At 37.8% G+C, this 20,869-nt stretch overlaps 1 protein-coding gene and 1 long non-coding RNA gene across 3 annotated transcripts; one reads left to right on the top strand and one right to left on the bottom strand.

Annotated features, from left to right (window-relative positions):
• The first annotated feature begins 384 nt into the window (after positions 1-384).
• On the top strand, positions 385-17,137 carry LOC117301155 (solute carrier organic anion transporter family member 2A1-like). 2 transcript variants are annotated; one of them, XM_033785052.1, is made up of 12 exons: positions 391-468; positions 1,093-1,561; positions 4,238-4,452; positions 6,298-6,579; positions 7,960-8,124; positions 9,123-9,321; positions 10,403-10,556; positions 11,288-11,463; positions 13,887-13,951; positions 14,263-14,411; positions 15,842-15,937; positions 16,888-17,137. In XM_033785052.1, the coding sequence occupies exons 2-12, from the start codon at positions 1,215-1,217 to the stop codon at positions 16,981-16,983; spliced, it is 1,944 nt and encodes a 647-aa protein (XP_033640943.1). In that variant the 5' UTR covers positions 391-468; positions 1,093-1,214; the 3' UTR covers positions 16,984-17,137. The 2 variants fall into 2 exon arrangements, with proteins under 2 accessions (XP_033640944.1, XP_033640943.1); XM_033785053.1 differs by lacking the exons at positions 15,842-15,937; positions 16,888-17,137 and having other exon boundaries at positions 385-468; positions 13,887-13,953; positions 14,264-14,395.
• Positions 6,458-13,081, bottom strand: LOC117301156. The gene is made up of 3 exons (XR_004520264.1): positions 12,898-13,081; positions 8,618-8,696; positions 6,458-6,525 (listed from the first exon to the last, which is right to left on the bottom strand). It is a non-coding gene; the product is annotated as an uncharacterized LOC117301156 (long non-coding RNA).
• Positions 17,138-20,869: the final 3,732 nt, after the last annotated feature.

The raw sequence follows: 20,869 nt of genomic DNA, 5'->3' as shown, positions 1-20,869 counted from the left end.
TTAGAAATTGTAGACAGAAACATTTCGAGGGATGTTTTCGACTATCACCAATAACCGCGTAAGTTTTATGTAAATCTGTGATCGTAGACGCTTTTTTTCTTACAAACTCTGTAATCATCCTTAAAACATGCTTAGATTATTGTGTAAGATTGAATGCTCCTAACCACTTGAGCAGGTGTCAAAATTGATAAGCATGTTTACCATTTAAACGCGTTTAAAAAGTAGCTACAGCAGTGTATTTAAAGTGTACGCTTCGCACCTATCAAGGGGCTGGTGGGCGTGGCTTAACGAATGACGTCACGATATGGCTTTAACGCTCCGAGCCATTTAAAAAAAAAAAAGACAGGCACAAAATCCGAACAATTGAATTTAGCAAAAAACAGACTGAGCAGAATTGACGAATTGAGTGTTTGACTTCGTAACCAGAGGAAGGGGATATGCGTTTCTGTACGGCAGTCAGATAAACAGGTATTTATGTAGTACACATTTAATAAACTGTTTTCGTTCAACTGTTCTTCAACTGCTCTTTAATTGCTCATTGCTGTATTTTGTTAATGTTTTTACCTAAATGATGTACATGGTTTTACTGCTACCCGAGAAATAATGATTTTTTTTGTGATGGAAAAACTCAAACATTTCGCACTTTCAAATGGGCTTACATGAGGTTGAGATCATGTATCACTTCACTCTAAAAAATATATTAGTAAAATTTACACTAATTAGTCATACAAATGAGACATGATTTGATGTAAAGTAGTCAAAATCATGACTCATAATGACGTAGTGTTACTTTGACTAACATTATCATAGTGTTGCATCTCCGCATATACTACATACCGAGGCTCTGCAATTGCTACTAATGTTATCTCAACTTCACTTTAAAACAAGTGTTGCTATCAAGTGGCTAGAAGTCACTAAGTTACAAATTTAAATACATTCAATGATCACATTGGTCCTAGAGATCAAACGAAAGACGAACAAGGAGATGAAGACTATAACTAAGGAATATTACCCAAAGAGAACGGAGGTTTTTTTTTTGCAAGGTCTTCAGAAAGATTTTCAATTAACAGATGTATCGTTTTCTTTTCGCAGATAGCCACACCAAATTGAGAAGTGCACTTTGTGCAAAACTGATTGTGAATACCACAAAACAAATTGCGAAGTGAACTCTGTTCGAAACCGATTGAGAAACACCAACTCAGATCGACTTGACGATGGGTTTCTTCAACAGTCCAGTCGCCTTCGGCTTCTGTCTGACCCTCTTCCTCGTGTTCCAAGTGAGCGTGGGGGTCTACATCGCTGGAGCCCTGACGACTATCGAGAAGCAATACCGGCTCACATCCTCGGTGTCCGGTATCATCATCTCCGTCAGTGATTTCGCTAGTCTGGTCTCCATCATGTTGGTGACCTACCTAGGGCAGCATAGCCACCGGCCCCGCATCATCGGGGTCCTGGGTCTCATGACCGGGCTAGGAGGGATCCTGAGCGGGGTGCCGCACTTCTTGTACCCGGCGTACAGGGAGGGGGAGGTGTTCACTGGTGCCGCTGCTCAGAATAGCAGGTAGGTTTCAAACGGTATTACCATAATCATAACCATCATCATCTTCCACATCGGCACCTGTTGCGAACTGCCTCTAGCTACCGGGCAACCTCGGTAGTCTAGTTGGTAAGACACCGCTCTAGAATTGCAAGGGTCGTGAGTTCGAATCCCACCCGAGTAACATGCCTATGATATGTTTTCACAGGACTCGGGAAAGTACTGAATATACAGTGCTAACACACATCGGTGTATAAAACCAAAATTTATATATTCTTTATCCCCGATGCAAATTTACCATCTCTTATATCTTCCACATCGTTCGGCTGTGTTCATCCAGTGTAAGATTGTATTCAATTCAATTCAAGAATACAATTATTCTCATAAAAGAATAACGACAGTTATTAGATTTATTACGGAGTAAAGCAAAACAAGAGTAAACACAATTAAATAAAAAGAGCATTTGGGTCGTTTTGATAAGCATGAGCTTGTAAAAAAAAACAGCCAGACAGACAAGAAAACAAGACAACCAGATAGACAGACAAACAGACAAAGGGACAGATGAACATAAGACATGAAAAAAACGAGTTCGTAATAATAGCGACAAGATGGCAGAACAGTTGAAGTTGAAAATACATAAGACAAGTATTGAAGAGTTAGATGTGGTCCTCCTAGATGTAGCCCTCCTCATGTAGACGCCATTCATTTCTATTTCTTGCAGTTCTGGTTCATGTTTTTTCTGAATATACCATGATATGTCATCTTTCCATCCTCTTCTCTGTCTACCTCTTTTCCTTTCGCCTGTCCTTCAGTACTTAATAGATATTAAATTTGCATTGGGGATAAAGTATTTTCTTTGAGATGTATACCCATACAGTGAAATGTGTGGAAGCGCTATATTATGTGTAAGCCTACTCAGTGCTGGCATAGAAAGCATTTTTGTAAGATTAAAGGGTCTATGTACTTTTTGTTGGACACAAAACACAATGTCCACAGATTTACGCTAAACTTACTTATTCAGTTTGAAGACGATGATAGTAGAAAACTTCCCGGAAAATATTACTTGCTGAGGTGCTGTAGTTTTTGAGAAATGAGTAAAACAATGTCATGAAAATAATTTTTGTCTCACTGATCATGAGACGAAAATTATTGTAGCATGTAAAAACGTATTTTCATGACGTTGTGTTACTCGATTCTCAAAAACTACAGCACCTCAGCGTCTAACATTTTAAGGTCAGCTTTCTATTATCATTATCTTCAAACGGTGTAAGTTAAATGTAAATCTGTGGACATTGTGCTCTGTGCTCTCCTCCAACAATGTCCATGGAAGACCAGATTATACCATCAGCAAAATACATGTATCTGTTGGTTCACATACTTAATAAACACTGGTTGTTATTATTACTAACTGTCAGGTCCACATGTAGCAGCAGTATAATAACAACCTATTTTTAATGAGGTGGGTGTCTTCTGTATTTAAAGCATGTAAAACGTCTAGCCATTGTAGTCTTACACTTTCGTATTATACTACTGTTGCGTCCTGGATATCAGGGTACATTTCTGGGGCGGACATTTTCGAAGCTTCGTTACTCAAATCTTACCTGCAAGAAACCACTTATTTCAGCAGATTCACATTCCATGGCAGCATATATTTTTCTGCGGTGGGTTTTGATCGTCATATATTCTTCACCAATCCGTCATTTTCATGAAATAATGCAGCTCCAAACGTTAAGGAATTCCCATTTGTGTTCGTACTCTCACACAGTCTGCCGTGTGTACAGAGGAAGAGTCCTATATAGGGCTCCTATAATCGAAAAAAATCAAACACTTTCGATCTTGGCTGTGCTCCGTGGTCATAATGGGTTGATGTGGCTGGCAGCTGAATGCGCCCTTGAAAGCCTGCTTCTCGAACACGTTGTAGCCGCGTCCTTCGCAACTCAGCTCTAGCTGCGAGTAAGGACGATTAGCCCCCAAGTTATTATTATTATTATTAGTATCATTATTATTATTACTCCTCTGGAGGGATGTACTTAATGGAAGATAGATAAGCACTATAAAATGTTCCTAATGTGTATGAAACGTATGTAATAATAATATAGAGCATTTATAAAGCGCCATATGACCGACAAATTGGTCAGATATGCTGTACATTAAAAAAGTTACACACCATAAAAGCAGAACAAAATGGTAAAAAGGATGCATAATTTATACAAAACAAAACAAGCAAACTATGACGCACCCCTTTCAACGAGGTTGGATTTTTCTACATTAACTATTGGTTATTACTCCAAATAATTGCTAGCATAAAAACTTACTTAAACTTACTTGGTAACGAGCAGTGGAGAGCTGTTGGTAGTATAAAACTTTGTGAGAAACGGCTCCCTCTGAAGTAACGTGTTTGATAAGGTGGTAATTTCTCACTCAAATAATACAAACAAATTCAGCTGCAGCCTTTTATAATGCATCTGGAAGCACACAAAGTAGTGCAATAAGTTATTTTTTCTTTCATAATTCTCTTGCGAATTCGATGACCAAAATTGAGTCCAAGTTTTCACAGATTTGTTTTTGTATGCATATGTCGGGATACACCAAGTAAAAATACTGGTTCTTTACATTTATCAAACGTGTCCAGTCGCTTTAAACCATGTAAAAACGTTTGTTATTAAAAGAAGTTCAACTTTATCTATATTATTATCTTAGCGGTGCAACTAACCCTGTTTTCGTGTGCGACGCCTCGAGAGAAGAAGCAACATGCACGGCTGATGAAATCGGGAACTCTGGCTCCAGGATCGAGGAGATGTGGGCCCTCCTACTCGGCCAAGCCCTGATGGGATTCGCTTATGGACCCCTCTTCCCCCTGGCTATCACTTACATTGACGATCAGGTCAGAGGTACAACCACACCCTACTACATAGGTGAGTATTTTGGAAGGTATGCCTTTTGGAATAGAGAAGAAAAATTATACTTAGTAAAGGGGCTATGTACTTTTTCCTAACACAAAACACAATGTCCACAGTTTTACATTAACTTACACAGTTTGACGATTATTATAGTAGAAAGCTTCCCTTGAAATTTCTCTTACTGTGGTGTTGTAGTTTTTGAGAAATGAGTAAACAAACAATTTTCAGCTCAGTTTTACCATATGAAAACTAAATAACCAGTTATGCATGGTTTGGTATAATATGCATGGTGAGTGGGATTATACATGCTAAAATAATTTTCGTCTTCCTGAGACGAAAACTACACAACCTCAGTTAGTAATATTTGTAGGGAAGCTTTCCCCTATCATTATCTTCAAACCCTGTAAGTTTAATGTGAATCTGTGGACATTTTGAAAAAGTACCCTTTAAGAAAATAAAGGTGTGTATTTGGAAAGCAGGCCTTTTTGATATACAGAAGAAAAACAATATTACTACCCTTAAAAAGCTTAACCCTTAATTTTAAGTTGGTCCTTAGACATGAAACCAAGGTGATATTAAGAATTTGTTGTTATAGTTACTAACTGAATATTATTTCCTAATTCAAACACGAGAACGTGTACAACATAAACAGAGAGAATACACAGATGTAAATACATAATGCAGAGAAAAATACAACAAGCTTGGGGTCCAAAGGAAGCATTGCTTGTCGAGCATAGCCAACCCATATTATTGTGGACCTGGAATACCTCGAACTGAGGGAGGAAGAAAGCCACAATTAACACAATATGATGAGCAAACAATGAACATTGTGTACAAAGTAATGACAAGATGTTACAAATGGCAAGGAATTAAAAAGAGCAAATCATTTGCCAAGAAATCAAGCAATCAGGTGAACAGATACTGAAATGGTATGGTATGCGATTTTCTTCGAATGCCATTTTGATCATTATGAATATTATGACATTGTCATTAATGACCTCTATAGTACTGAGTATACGATGATGGTATATTTGCTTCGTCTGATCATCATCATTATCATCATCATTAATGGTTATTCTTTAAAAAACAATTTCCCTTGGTGATCAAGGGTCGAATTTACAGGGGAATCTACAGATCATGGCCGAGCGGTTAAGAGCACCGGATTCAAGCACTGGTGTTTGATCAGCAGGGTGTGGGTTCGGAGCCCGGTCGTGACACTTGCTACATAAAATTGGGGAGGTAGTGCTTTCTGCTCTACAGGCCAGGCTTCGAATTGATGATACCCAAGCCTACATCCGTATGGACTGTAAAGGGGTTAACCCTGTTTCAGCCCTAGGAGTAGGTGGCAACGGCCTCTGGAAAAAATAATTGTAGCCCACACCTTGAAGTGGCCTTCAGGCCTTGTGTGTCAGGCGACTTAACAAAAAAGATAACACACAATTCAAAAAGATGATAAAATTACACAAGTACAATTGAGACATGCAAATTAGTTGAGGAGGAAAAAGATTAACAAAATAAACAAAACAAAAATAAAATTGAATAAATAGTGAAACAGGAGCCTGGATACACACATTGTAGGCGCAGCTCGGTGAAACCTCGAGGCAATCTTAAGAAAGCAAGCGACCAAACAAAACAAACGCATAAAAAGCCTTATACAGTTCAATTCAGGCGTGTGAGGTGAGGGAGAGGGCTTTTTCTACAGAGCTCCGTACGGCATTAAAACTGTTCCAGGGGTCCAGATTTCCTTAATTGGTACCAATCACTACCAGACCGCCGTGGCAAAATGGGCCAAGGAACTGAAGAAGGGAGAGATTTTTCATATTACCTTTCATGCTCATATCCTTCTTTTCAATCGTATAGGTGTGTTCTTGTCTGCCGGTACGACCGCACCGCTCATCGGCTTCGCCCAGAACTTTGGCTTCCTGCAACTGTTCGTCAACTGGCCGGAGAAATTCGACTTCATGAGACAGTGGATCGGGGCGTGGTGGATTGGGTTCATTCTAGACGGCGCCCTCATCCTTCTGATCTCATTACCATTCTTCTTCTTCCCGAAGGAGATGAATCTGGATATTGATGAGAGTGATATACCTGAGGAGAAAAAGAGGAAAGAGGGACAGGAGATTAGAGGAGTTGGGGTTAAAGGTAAAAAATGAGTTTGATTGATTTATTATGAGGAGGAGAATAAGATAAAAAGAGGGAAAGAAGATAAGAGGAGTTGGTGTTAAAGATTTAAAGATTAAAATATTTATTGTCATGATAAAAAAACATGAAATTTGTCTTCCCTGTGTAAAGGAGACTATACAATACATACAAGAAAGGCGTAGCAAAAATAGACAACAAGAATAAAATTACAATTTACAATTTACAGATATATACAAATATATTTGAAGTTGTTTATACGCCTCTATTTGTATTTAGTTCAGTTCAGTACAACATTTAGTTCCAATTCCTAAATCAATATAAATACAATGTTAGCAAAGTGATCAAATTTCAGGAACTTGGGGGCACAGCCACGTAGCACAGCTTGAGTGCGGGAGTGCCCATACAAGAAGTTAAGCACAATAGAGCTAACATAGACAAAGCAGACAAAGCACAAAGCACACATTCATGCATGAGGTACATCACTCAACTCTAACCCAAAACGAGGCTATAGGCGCAGCCACTGCAAGTGGTGGCGGGCGTGCCAATAGCCTCATTTGTTTTAAAAGAATTATGACGTCATGCATGAATACTAAGAGAGTCGTATTAAAAACAAAGGTCAAAGGTTGTAAAGAATCCCAAAGAATTTTGGTCAACCCTGTGGAAGACACCTTTCATAGCCTAGAAATAGATTGCCCGAGCATAAAACCCAAACTGATCATGGCCACATTATTTCTGATGTTGTTGACAGAAAATAGCTTAGGTGACACGTTGTGGAAACAGACGTTTTGGTTAGTTTCAATATTATGGAGGCTTACTGAATTTCATTTTTTCTTTAACCAGTACCTTTCCCCAAAAGGTTTCCGTCATTCAAAAGATAGTCAAAAGATACACCAATGAGCAATTAAAAAAACAGAGGAAGGAAAAAGAAACAGCTGGAGCCCTAAGGATGCCTAAAAGAAACACAGTTCCTGTCTAGAGGCTCTTCTCTCCAACTGGTCCTAGAGACCACGGCCCAGTTCCATTGAGCTGCTTAAGCACAAAGTTTCGCTGAAGCAAAACAATCCTTGCTTAGTAAAATCAGATTACCGGCCAAGACTCCACTAATTGTTATGCTAAGTAGACGACAGCTAAATACCAGTCACAAGCATTATATATGGCCTGAAATTTTGGCCAGTAACATGTGTAAAATAAGCAAGCTTTTTTCGTTCTTAAGCAGATTTTTTTGCTTAAGCAGCTCTATGAAATTGTCACACAGCTTTATAGAGGCTTACTGAAAGGAATGTATTATATACCAGTGTATACCCCCATATAATAATCACAGTCTATGATGGTGTTGTCGTTTGTTTGTTGGTTATTCACTGCGTTCTTTTTCTACGGCAGATTTCATCTCTTCAGCTAAGCGCATCTTTACCAACTTCGTGTGGGCGATGATCACGCTTGCAACATGTTCGGAGCTCGCGGTGTCTGCTTGCTTCGGGTTCTTCATGCCCAAGTTCATCGAAATACAGTACAACATAGCACCGGCACTCTCAGCTTTATTAGTGGGTATGGACACTGAATATATTATTAATTTTCTGTAAGCAAATCTTTGAAGAATTTGGATCATGATTTTTAACGTACCAAACTAATGTTCTGAACACTAAAGTTCTGATTTTTTCTCTTGTAAGATAAGGCATACTGGAAACAGACATGTCACAATTTTGTTTAGTTTGGTCTGATAAATCGAAATGCGCAAGAAATGAATGCCACAGAATCGGGGAACAAACTATTTAATGACTATCACCTATACTTAATTAAGAAGCGATTGGCAACGTAAATTACCCCCTTTCGGAAATATTGGCTTCAACTCCGGTTTTGCAATCATCTGTTTGAATTCACTAAACCACGTCTGAACAATCCGCAACTGCCACTGTCATCAATGAAAAAAAGAAATCAGCCATCACCAAAACAATGTTGCCTGTTAGATAGATTTCGTGCATTGTCTGTGGCTAACTGCAAACTTGGTTTAATGTTTTATTTTCTCGTTGAAAATTCTCACCTGAAAATTCCTTCAGAGACAGTCGGTCTAAGAGTCAGGGCAGTCACGAATGATGTCACAGTGGTTGATGGTTTGTGATCTGCAACATAATAAATACAAATAAAACAGTAAATGTCTTGCTTTAATAAAAACTATTTGCGGTCTCCTGACGATGACTATAGTCTAGAGCAAGCGATGTTGAAGCGTTGAGCCCAATATAGAAGAACTCACTCCGCGGTAATGCAGTTAATAACTATCCTTTAAGATAAAGTAGTAGTCCCAGCTAATTTTCTATACCTTCCGCCCAGGTAGAAATTAAAAAGCAGGACAGTTCTTTTCAGAACTGAGAAGTCTCCCGAACAATCCGCGGTAGTAGAATATAGAAAGACAGTTCTCCAAAGCACAAACTCTATTTGGTAAGTATAGATAGATACACACACGGTTTGACCGCATTGACACCTCACCATGCAATGCTTCAAGTCTAGAAAACTATTTGCTGAATATTACCATACCCATTTGATAATAGGTATCATCATCATGCCCGCCGCCCTAATCGGCAATCTCTCCAGCGGTGTTATTGTCAAGAAACTCAAGCTCGACTCACGAGGTTGTATCTGGCTGCTCGTGTTTCTACAATCAGTTGGTTCCATCTTCATGCCCGTCGTTTACTTCCTGTCTTGCCCGGACACCATCTACGCGGGTGTAGGCGAGAATGGCATGATAGAGTAAGTAACCTTATAAAGCAGGACAGTTCTTTTTAGAACTGAGAAATCTCCCGAACAATCTACCGCAGTAGAACAGTTCTCTAAAGAACACACTCTACCTGGCAAGTTGATACACACATGGTTTTACCGCAAACAATAATGTATATTGATACCTCATCATGCAATGCATCAAGTCATATGATAACCTTATACTCTGGTCAGCATATTTTGGTTGTGCTCAGCTACTTGTTTTGCTTACGGCTCTAGGAATTCGGGCTCAGATCTCATTCCACTTTTGACGCTGTAGTTTTGTGATAAGACTTTCTCTGCTATATATATAGCTAAAAACTAAAACTCAACATTGAAAAGCACTACGACAGTTGTAATTGCGTAGTGCAGAAAAGAAAATTGCGTCCAATTGCAGCCGAGTTCAAGAAACGCTGGGTTTAATCATATCTCACTATCTCTAGCCAGGACGAGTAACCAGTCCTAACTTAGTGTAGATTTTCTCGGTCAATTTCGGCAAATGAGCAGCCAATTTAACCATCAAGCTATTCCATTTCGCGCTAAATCAAACGCTACTGAAAAGGGCCATCCGATTACAAAATGTAATGTTGCGTCATTCGTTTAAACAAAATAATCATTCAATTTAACAATTCATCACAGCAGCTTTCAAATTTAAGGACGCTTCTTGAGGCGTGTGAGTCGCGAATTTTTTTTTACGATACGCTAAATTAAACAGAGTGCTAAAGGAATTTGACTCGACTCAAAACAAAATTGAATGGCCGAATTCTGAACTTGAAACGCAGTAACAACTTGAGAGGCAAAACAGCTTTAACTCGGACGCATGAAAATGAAATTGGCTGTTCATTTTCTGAATTTGACCGAGAAAACCTATATTAATCTGAAGGTTCACATTGTTACAGTGCAAGGCCGAGACTCGTCCTAAGTCCTAAGATCAAATCTAACTTAAAAGGAGTTTTGGGACGACGGCTGCATGTGCAGCTTTTACACACAATACTTTATATATGCTATATAATACCACAAGGGTTATTCGTTAACATTTACACTATTTGTTGTTCTTCTTATACTTTTTCTGAAGAACGACCAACGATTGCAACCTAGATTGCGAATGCTCTAGCGGCAGGTACGAGCCAGTGTGTGGATACGATAAACTGACGTATGCTACGCCGTGCTTCGCTGCCTGCGTCGGGAAAGCCGAAAACCAGACAGCCGATCCAATGGTCAACACAACGGTACGGTGTCAATTTTAAAAACCTCGGGGTCAAATTTTATAGAACTGCTTCACTAAAAGAGTAATTGAGACAGTAGAATGGGCTGTTGCAAGCAACATATTAACCACAACGACCAGTATGCAAAACAAAAGTTAAAGGACCGACGCGACGTATCGACCCATGCAAACATTTTGCTTAAAGGCAGTGGACACTATTGGTAATTGTCAAAAACTAGCCTTCACAGTTGGTGTAACTCCACATATGCATAAAATAACTATAAAACCTGTGGAAATTTGAGCTCAATCGGTCATCAAAGTTGCGAGATAATAATGAAAGAAGAAATCACCCTTGTCACACGAAACTGTGTGCATTTAGATGGTTGATTTCGAGACCTCAAGTTCTAAACTTGAGGTCTCGAAATCAAATTCGTGAAAAATTAGTTCTTTCTCGAAAACTACGTTACTTCAGAGGGAGCCGTTTCTCACAATGTTTTATACTATCAACCTCTCCCCATTACTCGTTACCAAATAAGGCTTTATGCTGATAATTATTTTGAGTACTTACCAATAGTGCCCATTGCCTTTAAAAGTACCTGAGGGGGGAGTTCAGGACCGGTTGTAGTGGGTACACAGTGCTAACAGTAACACACATCGGTGTATGGGTCAAATCAGAATTCATATTATTTTTGTATCCTTGATGCAAATTTCCATTTATTTTATCTCCACTTTGTTTTATATTATACTGTGTTGCAGTACTATACCGGGTGTGAGTGCAGTGCAGGGAGTATTGATGAGGACTATGCCCGGGAGAGCACACAGGGAGCATGTATTGAGCCATGCAACATGCTTTACTATGCTATGGGGGTCTTATTTGTCAATGTTTTACTCGGCTCATGTTCTAAGAACCCGTTGCTGATCGTTAACATGAGGTATGTGTGCTTTCAGATTGTGCTATAATAGCTAGTATTTAAGTTAATAAATGTATTTTAAAGACACTTCGGGACACCTTTTGTAATATGGGTTTTCTCGGTCAACTTCGGAAAATGAGCAGCCAATTTAACCACCAACTTATTCGATTTGGCCGAAATTTAATGCTACTGAAAGGGTCATTCGATTTCGTTTTAAGACCAGTCAAATGTACTTTTACGTTATTCGACGTAATAAGTCCCCGTGGTGGTTGGAGCACTTGGCACCATTCCCAAAGCACTGAGGAAACATCTAGATGAAATAGGGACAAATGTGAGGGTAGATCTATTACAGAAGGCAGCGCTTTTGGGAACAGGGAGGATCCTGAGAAAGACCCTTGAGATCTAAGGCTACGGGACGTAGCCCGGCTCGAGGAGTTACCGGCACAAAGGAAAATGAGATCTTTCTTTTGCATGCTGTGATAAAATGAAATAATAATAATAATAATAACTGTCCAATACCTTTAAGCTTGACCATGCCTAGGGTGTCAATTAATAAGAGGACATGACAACTCTACAAGATTCCTGTGTAAACAAAACTAATTCAAAATATTTTCGTGATAAAAAAAATACATGAAGTTTGTCTTCCCCGTCTATTGGGAGAAAACATTGATACAATACACTACATTTTCAATGAAAGTTAATGATAACACTTACTAATTTATTAAAATAATTTAGCAAAATTTAATCGAAGCAACGCCTTCAAATGTAAACAATACATTTAGATGAACAAGGATTTTTTTTTTTAATTCAATTCTGCAAAACAATCACTTTTTGGTCCCACAATATAGCAGCGGTATAGGCCCACAGTTTGAGATTAGTCATATGTGGCCCCAATTTCATAAAGCTGCTTAAGCAAAGAATTCTGCTTAAGCAAAATAATCCATGCTTAGTAAAATCAGAATACCGGCCAAGACTCCACTCAAATGTTATGCGAAGTAAATAGTAGCTAAATACCAGTCACAAGCAATGTGTATGCCTTTTTTTGTATGGCATGAAATTGTTGTCAGTAACATGTGCAAAATAAGCGAGCAATTTTTTTTTGCTTAAGCAGCTCTTTGAAATTGGCCCCTGGCCTTACTCATCCTACTGGCCGATTTATGTGCAGGGCGCCCCCACGGGAGATTGCATTTTAATGCTATAGTTCAGAAATGAACGTCTGACGTCATTCTTCGAGGCCTCGTGAAGGACACAGTACCGATACACACAGTGAGAAAACACACTATACATTTGACTTCTAAACCGTCTTTTTTTTTAGCGATAAAACGACAAACTGTGACTAAATCCTCCTTAATCACGTTCCCTGGACCCCGATGTTCACTACACCCATATTGTGCCACCTTAGTATGGGTAGGGCACCTCAACCATGTAAATAACTTAATATAATAATAGACTCACCGAATAGCTCGCTGTGTATGCTGGCGGCCATCTTGGAACCGTCTTGTTCAAATCTTATAGTTCATGCTACCACACTTGTTATGCAACTTGTAGTTCGTAACACAACGCAACACGACAGAGCATAGGCCTACGTCACTTATTCGATCCCAGTTTTGTAGAAGGACCCACACCGTTCAAAGCTTTAAACAATACTCAACTTGCATTTTGTTTTCAGTTGGAACTGCTGGATGCAGCATACATATACATACAACCCCTGATAATAATTATCTCAATTTAAATTATTATTCTGAGCTAGGTTTTTAAAATTATAAAACGTTTAGTTTGTTTAGGTGCTAGCGTCTCAAAACCACCTAGTTTATTTTATAACTGTTCATTTTCTTTTCTTTTCTTTTTTTCTTCATTTCATAATTTGTTTATTTATATACACAAAAATGATCAGGCATTAATTTGTACAGAAACTTGATAATCCTACTTAAATGATTGATACTTAAAGGATACGGGTACTTTTCAAAATGTCCACAGATTTTCAATAAACTTACAGGGTTTGAAGAGAATGATAGTGGAAAGCTTCCCTTCAAGTCTAACTAAGGTTGTGTAGTTTTTGAGAAATGAGTAAAATAAGTCACAAAATCATTTTTGTCTCATGAGACCAAATTGATTTTAGCATGTAAAATCCCCTTACCCAGTTATTATATTATACCAAAACCATAGCATAACTGGTTAAAACGTTTTTACATGCTAAAACTGAGACGAAAATTATAGTTTTTACTCATTTCTCAAAAACTACACAACCTTAGTTAGTAACATTTTAAGGGAAGCTTTCTACTATCATTATCTTCAAACCCTGTAAGTTTAATGTAAATCTGTGGACATTTTGAAAAAGGACCCGAATCCTTTAAGTTAGAACTGTTATAGACACATAAACCGTGCAAGTTTTCACTTATACATCCATACTTATCTACTTATTGTTTATATTCTATATTTTACAGGTGTGTCGACGATGCAGACAAAACGTTCGCTCTTGGAGTGGCATCTTTAATCGGCCGGGCAGCAGGTAAGCGACGGGGGACTTATCTGACGCTAGGTGGCAGCAGACTTACAATTTAAATCTACTGTTCTATGTTATGTGTGTATGCTCAGACGGTGGAAATTTACCATGTTAACTCTGCAACATAGCGTACCTTTGTTTTCAGGGGAAATGCCAAAATTACAATGGTCGAGGCTTCGTAGTAGGGCACCTAATTTTGTTTCATCCAGATGTACATCGTATGAGCAAACATACTTATTTCAATTTTCGGCAATTCAAGAACAGTTTTAACAGTTCAAATCTCAAATAAAATGGCATCTATTCCTTTTTCCATCCAGGTTTTTTGCCAGCACCGTTGTACATCGGAGCCCTCATATCTAGTACATGTATACTGCAGCGTATTGAATGCGGCGTGACTGGAGATTGCCTCGTCTACAACTCTCAGCAGTTTCGACTGATATTCTTGGCTGTTCTATTCGGTCTTAGTGTAAGCGTAGTATCAATAATACATCATTTATCATTATTGTTTAGGCTGAAAGTGTTGGGGTCTTTTTCGTAAGACAAAATTCAATAATTATAGACAGATTTAGCTTAAAGGCAGTGGACACTATTGGTAATTGCTCAAAATAATTATTAGCATAAAACCTTTCTTGGTGAAGAGTAATAGGGAGAGGTTGATGGTATAAAACATTGTGAGAAACGGCTTCCTCTGAAGCGCCATAGTTTTCGAGAAAGAAGTAATTCTCCACGAATTTGATTTCGAGACCTCAGACCTTGAGGTCTCGAAATCAACCATCTAAACGCACACAACTTCGTGTGACAAAGGTGTGTTTTCTATCATTATTATCTCGCAAGTTCGATGACCGATTGAGCTCAAACTTTCACAGGTGTGTCATGTTATGCATATGTTGAGATACATCAACTGTGAAGGCTAGTCTTTGACAATTACCAATAGTGTCCACTGCCTTTAAACTAGCACGGTTTGAAGATAATGATGGTAGAAATCTTCCCCTTAAAATATTATTTTCGGAGGTGTATTTTTTAGTTTGGGAAATGTAAAACAATGTCACGAAGAAAAAAATTGTCTTAGGAGACAAAATCATTTTAGCATTTACAATGTATTTACCCGTTAAGTTCTTCGTTTAACCTTAAAGGCAGTTCACACTATTGGTAATTACTCAAAATAATTATTAGCATGAAACCTTACTTGGAAACGAGTAATGGGGAGAGGTTGATAGTATAAAACATTGTGAGAAACGGCTCCCTCTGAAGAAACATAGTTTTCGAGAAAGAAGTAATTTTGAACGAATTTGATTTCGAGACCTCGGATTAAGAATTTGAGGTCTCGAAATCAAGCATCTGAAAGCACACAACTTCGTGTGACAAGGGTGTTTTTTTCTTTCATTATTATCTCGCAACTTCGACGACCACCTGAGTTCAAATTTTCACAGGTTTGTTATTTTGTGCATATGTGGAGATACATCAAGTGAGAAGACTGGTCTTTGACAATTACCAGTAGTGTCCAGTGTCTTTAAATCATATTTGTTGCCGGATGATTGAGGAGTTGTTTTAAAGGTAGTGGACACTATTGGTAATTGTCAAAGACTAGTGAAAGAAAAAACACCCATGTCACACGAAGTTGTGTGCTTTCTGACGCTTGATTTCGAGACCTCAAAATTCTAAACTTGAGGTCTCGAAATCAAATTCTCGAAAACAACGTTACTTTAGAGGGAGCTGTTTCACACACTGTTTTATACTATCAACCTCTCCCCATTATTTTTTAATCAAGAAAGGTTTTATGATGATAATTATTTTTAGTAATTACCAATAGTGTCCACTGCCTTTAAGTTTGAATAAATATAATAAACAATTTTCTGTGGGAGCAAAATAATGTTTGATATTTCGTTTTTTTAACAGTTGTTTTCTCTGATGTGTTTCATCTTTGCCACCATCAAGACAGAGATGGATGTCAAAACTATAAAGAGAGAAAAACGAGATGGGGGATTAATAAAGGTAAACGAAACTTCTGTCATTATTCTGTCTGTTTGCTGTTGTGTTGGGGTGTTTGTTTGTTTGTTTGTTTGCCATAACCAAGATAGAGATGGATGTCAAACTGTAAAGAGAGACAAACGAGATGGGGGATTAATAACGGTAAATGGAATTTCTGTCTTTTTTTCTTGTTTTTCTTGTTTTTCTTGTTTTTCTTTTTGTTTGTTTGTTCGTTTGTTCGTTTGTTCGTTTGTTCGTTTGTTCGTTTGTTCGTTTGTTCGTTTGTTCGTTTGTTCGTTTGTTCGTTTGTTCGTTTGTTCGTTTGTTCGTTTGTTCGTTTGTTCGTTTGTTCGTTTGTTCGTTTGTTCGTTTGTTCGTTTGTTCGTTTGTTCGTTTGTTCGTTTGTTCGTTTGTTCGTTTGTTCGTTTGTTCGTTTGTTCGTTTGTTCGTTTGTTCGTTTGTTCGTTTGTTCGTTTGTTCGTTTGTTCGTTTGTTCGTTTGTTCGTTTGTTCGTTTGTTCGTTTGTTCGTTTGTTCGTTTGTTCGTTTGTTCGTTTGTTCGTTTGTTCGTTTGTTCGTTTGTTCGTTTGTTCGTTTGTTCGTTTGTTCGTTTGTTCGTTTGTTCGTTTGTTCGTTTGTTCGTTTGTTCGTTTGTTCGTTTGTTCGTTTGTTCGTTTGTTCGTTTGTTCGTTTGTTCGTTTGTTCGTTCGTTCGTTCGTTTGTTTGTTCGTTCGTTCGTTCGTTTGTTTGTTTGTTTGTTTATTCCTTTATTTTTTTAAAGCCAATAAACAGAAAGGGAACAAACAAAAACAAAACACCCCGACGGCCCAATAGCTAAAATAACACAAAAAAAGGGTAGTGTTATCCGGGGCATTAACACAAATGAAGAATGGATCACTTGAAAGTCCGCTCACGCCAATTTCATTACATTTGTGTTTAATTAGTAATAATTGTTATGACTTCTTTTTCTCTCAGAATGGACTGGATGTGAAGCAGATTGAAGGAGCAGATAACAAGGGATATGACATGGATATGGAAGTCGGTACACAGACCAATCTTACGGCATTCTGATCCAGAAAACATTCAACCGAAGAGAGTAGGCTCCATTTGGGTAACAAACACAAACACGCACTGGACACGTTTCGGTAATAAACTCAGCACACAAATTTGCCTCGAAAGTGCGTGGTTTTCCTTTTACTTTGCGAACTAACACGGTCGGCCATTTATGGGAGTCAAATATTTGACTCCCATAAATGGCCGACCGTGTTAGTCGACGAGGTAAAAGGAAAACCACGCATTTCGAGTGATACTTGTGTGGATAATTATATTCTACTTTTAAAATATCTTTCTAATCATATGCATTTGATAACAAACGGTTACAAACGCTTTTCAAAGACCAACTCGACCGATTCAAGGCAACGTGTTCGTTTAAGAACAAACTCTACATGGCAAGTAGATACACACATGGTGTTACTGCAAACCAAATATACAAAAAAAATTTCTCTTTGTCAAAGTCCAGAAGAATTACACAAAGGCCTTGCAATTGCTGCAATCGAAATTCAAAACGTGAAAACATGAAGACTTGCTACAGTGTCTCTTCGTAAAAACGACGACGACATGTCTGTGTTTTTATGAACCAAACAAACATTAGTGAATAATATATATATATATATATATATGTTGCAGTTTTTAAGTTTTTGTATTAGTCATTACGTTCAAAACATATACTTTTGCGGTTCAGTTTCTTTTTCGTAGCATAGATACATTTTCATATTTTCGAAGTGCCTTTTCAATACGAAACTGGTAACTGTTAGTTTTTCTTGAAGAATAAAAAAAAATATATAGTAAAAAAAAAAATAATAATAATTAAAATTATTGTTGAGCTTATAAATATATTTTGAAAATCATGTTTTGCATATATTGTTTGGTCTATAACATAGTATATTTTGGGGTTTAATTTGTATTTCATTCGACTTTTGTGACTTTTGTATTGATAAATACTATATCAATTATAGACTTTTAAACGAGCTTCTCAGTATACTAAGAAGTGCCTTGATCTATAATAATTGATCCATATTTCATATTTCACCAGGTCAGAATTTACCCGGACTCAAGGTCTGAGGGGGACAAGCTAATTAGCATGTGTCTATTTCATGACCCGGAGCCCGAGTCGAACTGAACCAAAATCAGAGGCCAAATCCTCCTTTTTAACCAGTGCCCGGGTCAGCCTGACTGTGAATGGGAGACTTTGGAACGCTAGGTGGCAGCACACTTACCAGGTAAATTGCTTAGTTCTGAGCATGCGCACTTTACCGAGAACAATGGATATTACCTGGTAAGTCTGCTGCCACCAAGCGTCAAAAACGTCTTATATTATTGGACTTCCCATGCGGAATCCGTGAACCAGGAAGCTGGCGTACATTTATTTGATTTTGTTTACTTGAAGTCCACGGCAGACCGCAATTATTTACAGGCAATCAGTTCCGGGAAACCTCAAAGAAGAGCAAACATCCATGTTTATTTTAATGAAATCTACTTGGACACAGAAAGATGGCATCAGAAACAAATAATGTCTGTTGTACAACCGACGTTGTCCTTGTTTTGCAAACATTCCAGTTGATTGTCTCCAAAATACCCGTAAATATGCCCTGTGTGATCTGGCCTAACGCCTTGTTTTGATTGAATGGCACAAGCAGAAATGGTATAATATTGTAAATTAATGATATGTATAATTATGAAAATAAAAGTTTGAATAATAAACAAACAACTTTGGTTATGTCAGTCAGTCAACAATTTGATAACCGCGGTATAAGTAATATTCAGATTTTTAACCGGAAGTAAACTGTTCAATATTATCAAATTTAGGCCAACCAAGAAAGCTCCACACATGTACCTTTATTAAATATCTCAAGTTCGTCTTGTGTTTCTTGAAACTTGCTACAGCCAGTATAAATGGGGCAAGGGCTCATTAAGTGTGTATGTTCTTCGAATAAGTAAACTGCCCGAGCAGCCAATTTGTATTGACCTGATATTGTAACGCTGTGAATGGGGGTCCACATTTGTGCTTGTCGGATATTATTACTAGCTGAATGGGATTTCATTTGCTTACGGGTGCTGAACATGCTCGTCGAGTGCCACCCTAGGGGTCATCGAGGGGTACAACTCGTTACATCTAAATTCAGAGCCAAAGGAAGATACAAGACTTTGTTCTTTGCACTATGATTAGGCTTCATATTTTTGGGGCAGCAATGGGTTTATTCTAAATTTACCCGTTATAGTGGTTGTGAGATATGATACAAGTCGAGGGGTTTAAATCAATCGTAAAACATCGGTAAACAGTATTGTCCAAAGGCCCACACTTCGTGTATCACAACTTATATTATAAAATTACAAACTTGTGAACATTTATGCTCAATCGGTCATCGGAGTTGGGAGAAATGAACGGGAAAACTCACCCTTGTTTCCGCGCGTTTCGCCGTGTCATGCTCGGACATTGTGTTTAAAATAAATCCGTTATTCTCGATATCGAGAATTGATAATTGTTTTAATGTTTTCTCAAAAAGTAAAGTATTTCATGGAATAACATTTCTAGGGAAGTCTTTCACCATTACCTTTGTAAATATGTGAACTTTTAATTATGTGTTCTGTTCAGAAAGTGTCCAATGGCTTTAAAGGACCCAAACAACCTGTCGTTGTTAATGACAATGATGAATGTCAAAACCTAATAGAAATAAGGTGTGCAGGTTTTTGTTGAACAAGAACAAGTGTGAAAACTGTTTAAATAGAGTCATAATATGCTCGCCAAGGAGTTCAGCAACAAAATGTACACGACAATTAAATTGTATGTTTATTTGGAGCTTGGAATGTCTATGCTATCAAATTGTTAAAGCATTTCTCATTTTTTGAGACAGCTCGATACGAAGTTCTTAAAGACAATGGACACTATTGGTAAGTGTCAAAGACTAGTCAGATTAGTCAGAGTTGGTGTATCTTAACATATGCATAAAATAACAAACCTGTGAAAATTTGAGCTGAGAAGACTGGTCTATGACAATTACCAAAGGTGTCCAGTGTCTTTAAGGACAAAAATGTTACGATACTTGATAGTCTTCAAGGAAAACCTTACTATAGCGATTCGAACTTCTTATCTATTCTTACTGAAAAATGGTAGAAGTAGAAGTTGTAGTAGTAATATATACAGCAGCAATATCAGTGATATAATTAGGGACCGTTCCAAAGTATGTTTATGATTTCTTAAATATGGTAATACGTCACCTTTAATCGTAATGAGATCTGTATCTACAATTTGTAACATTGATTTAGGACCTTGCACTTTGATTAAATAATACCACACCAGAAGAACGGATCATTCGGCGAATGCACAACAGCGGCGCCTGGCAGTGACAACGGATTCTGCCGAAGGTATTTCAAAATTTATCTCTCTTCGTTTTGGTTTGCAAAAAACATTAATATAGTATTTATACTGTTTACGGTCCGTTTGTTATTGTTGAACTATGCGGACTTGTATTTGTCTTTGTGCAAGTCTGTCAATATGTTATAGGGTGCAAATACCAAGGCTTCACCCAATCCTAAATTATTACCTTCTGATTTGTTAATAACGATAATAACGTATTTCATCATACGAACGCATCCGAAATATATGTTGTATTGAATTGAATTGAATTAAGTTTAATTGAACTCAAGGGATTTGGTATCTTTTGTAAATAAGTTGTTGGCCAAAAAATGGATCCCTACTCACTGTGAATGAAGATGTATGTGATAGAATTTTCCTGTAGACGTTTCAACTTCATTAGTCGCCAGGTTTTTGATAAAATAAGAACACATCACAAAGCAATGTTTCAGTCGCGTTAGCGAATGATTTGAATGATACTTGAACCCTTGCGTACACATTGTAAAACTAATGGTGAAAAACCACTTCAATGATTTATAAACGTTG

This window comes from Asterias rubens, chromosome 16, assembly GCF_902459465.1.
Source record: "Asterias rubens chromosome 16, eAstRub1.3, whole genome shotgun sequence".
NCBI classification, from domain to species: domain Eukaryota; kingdom Metazoa; phylum Echinodermata; class Asteroidea; order Forcipulatida; family Asteriidae; genus Asterias; species Asterias rubens.
Note: the sequence above shows the minus strand (reverse complement) of the source record. Positions and strands in the feature narration are given on the sequence as shown.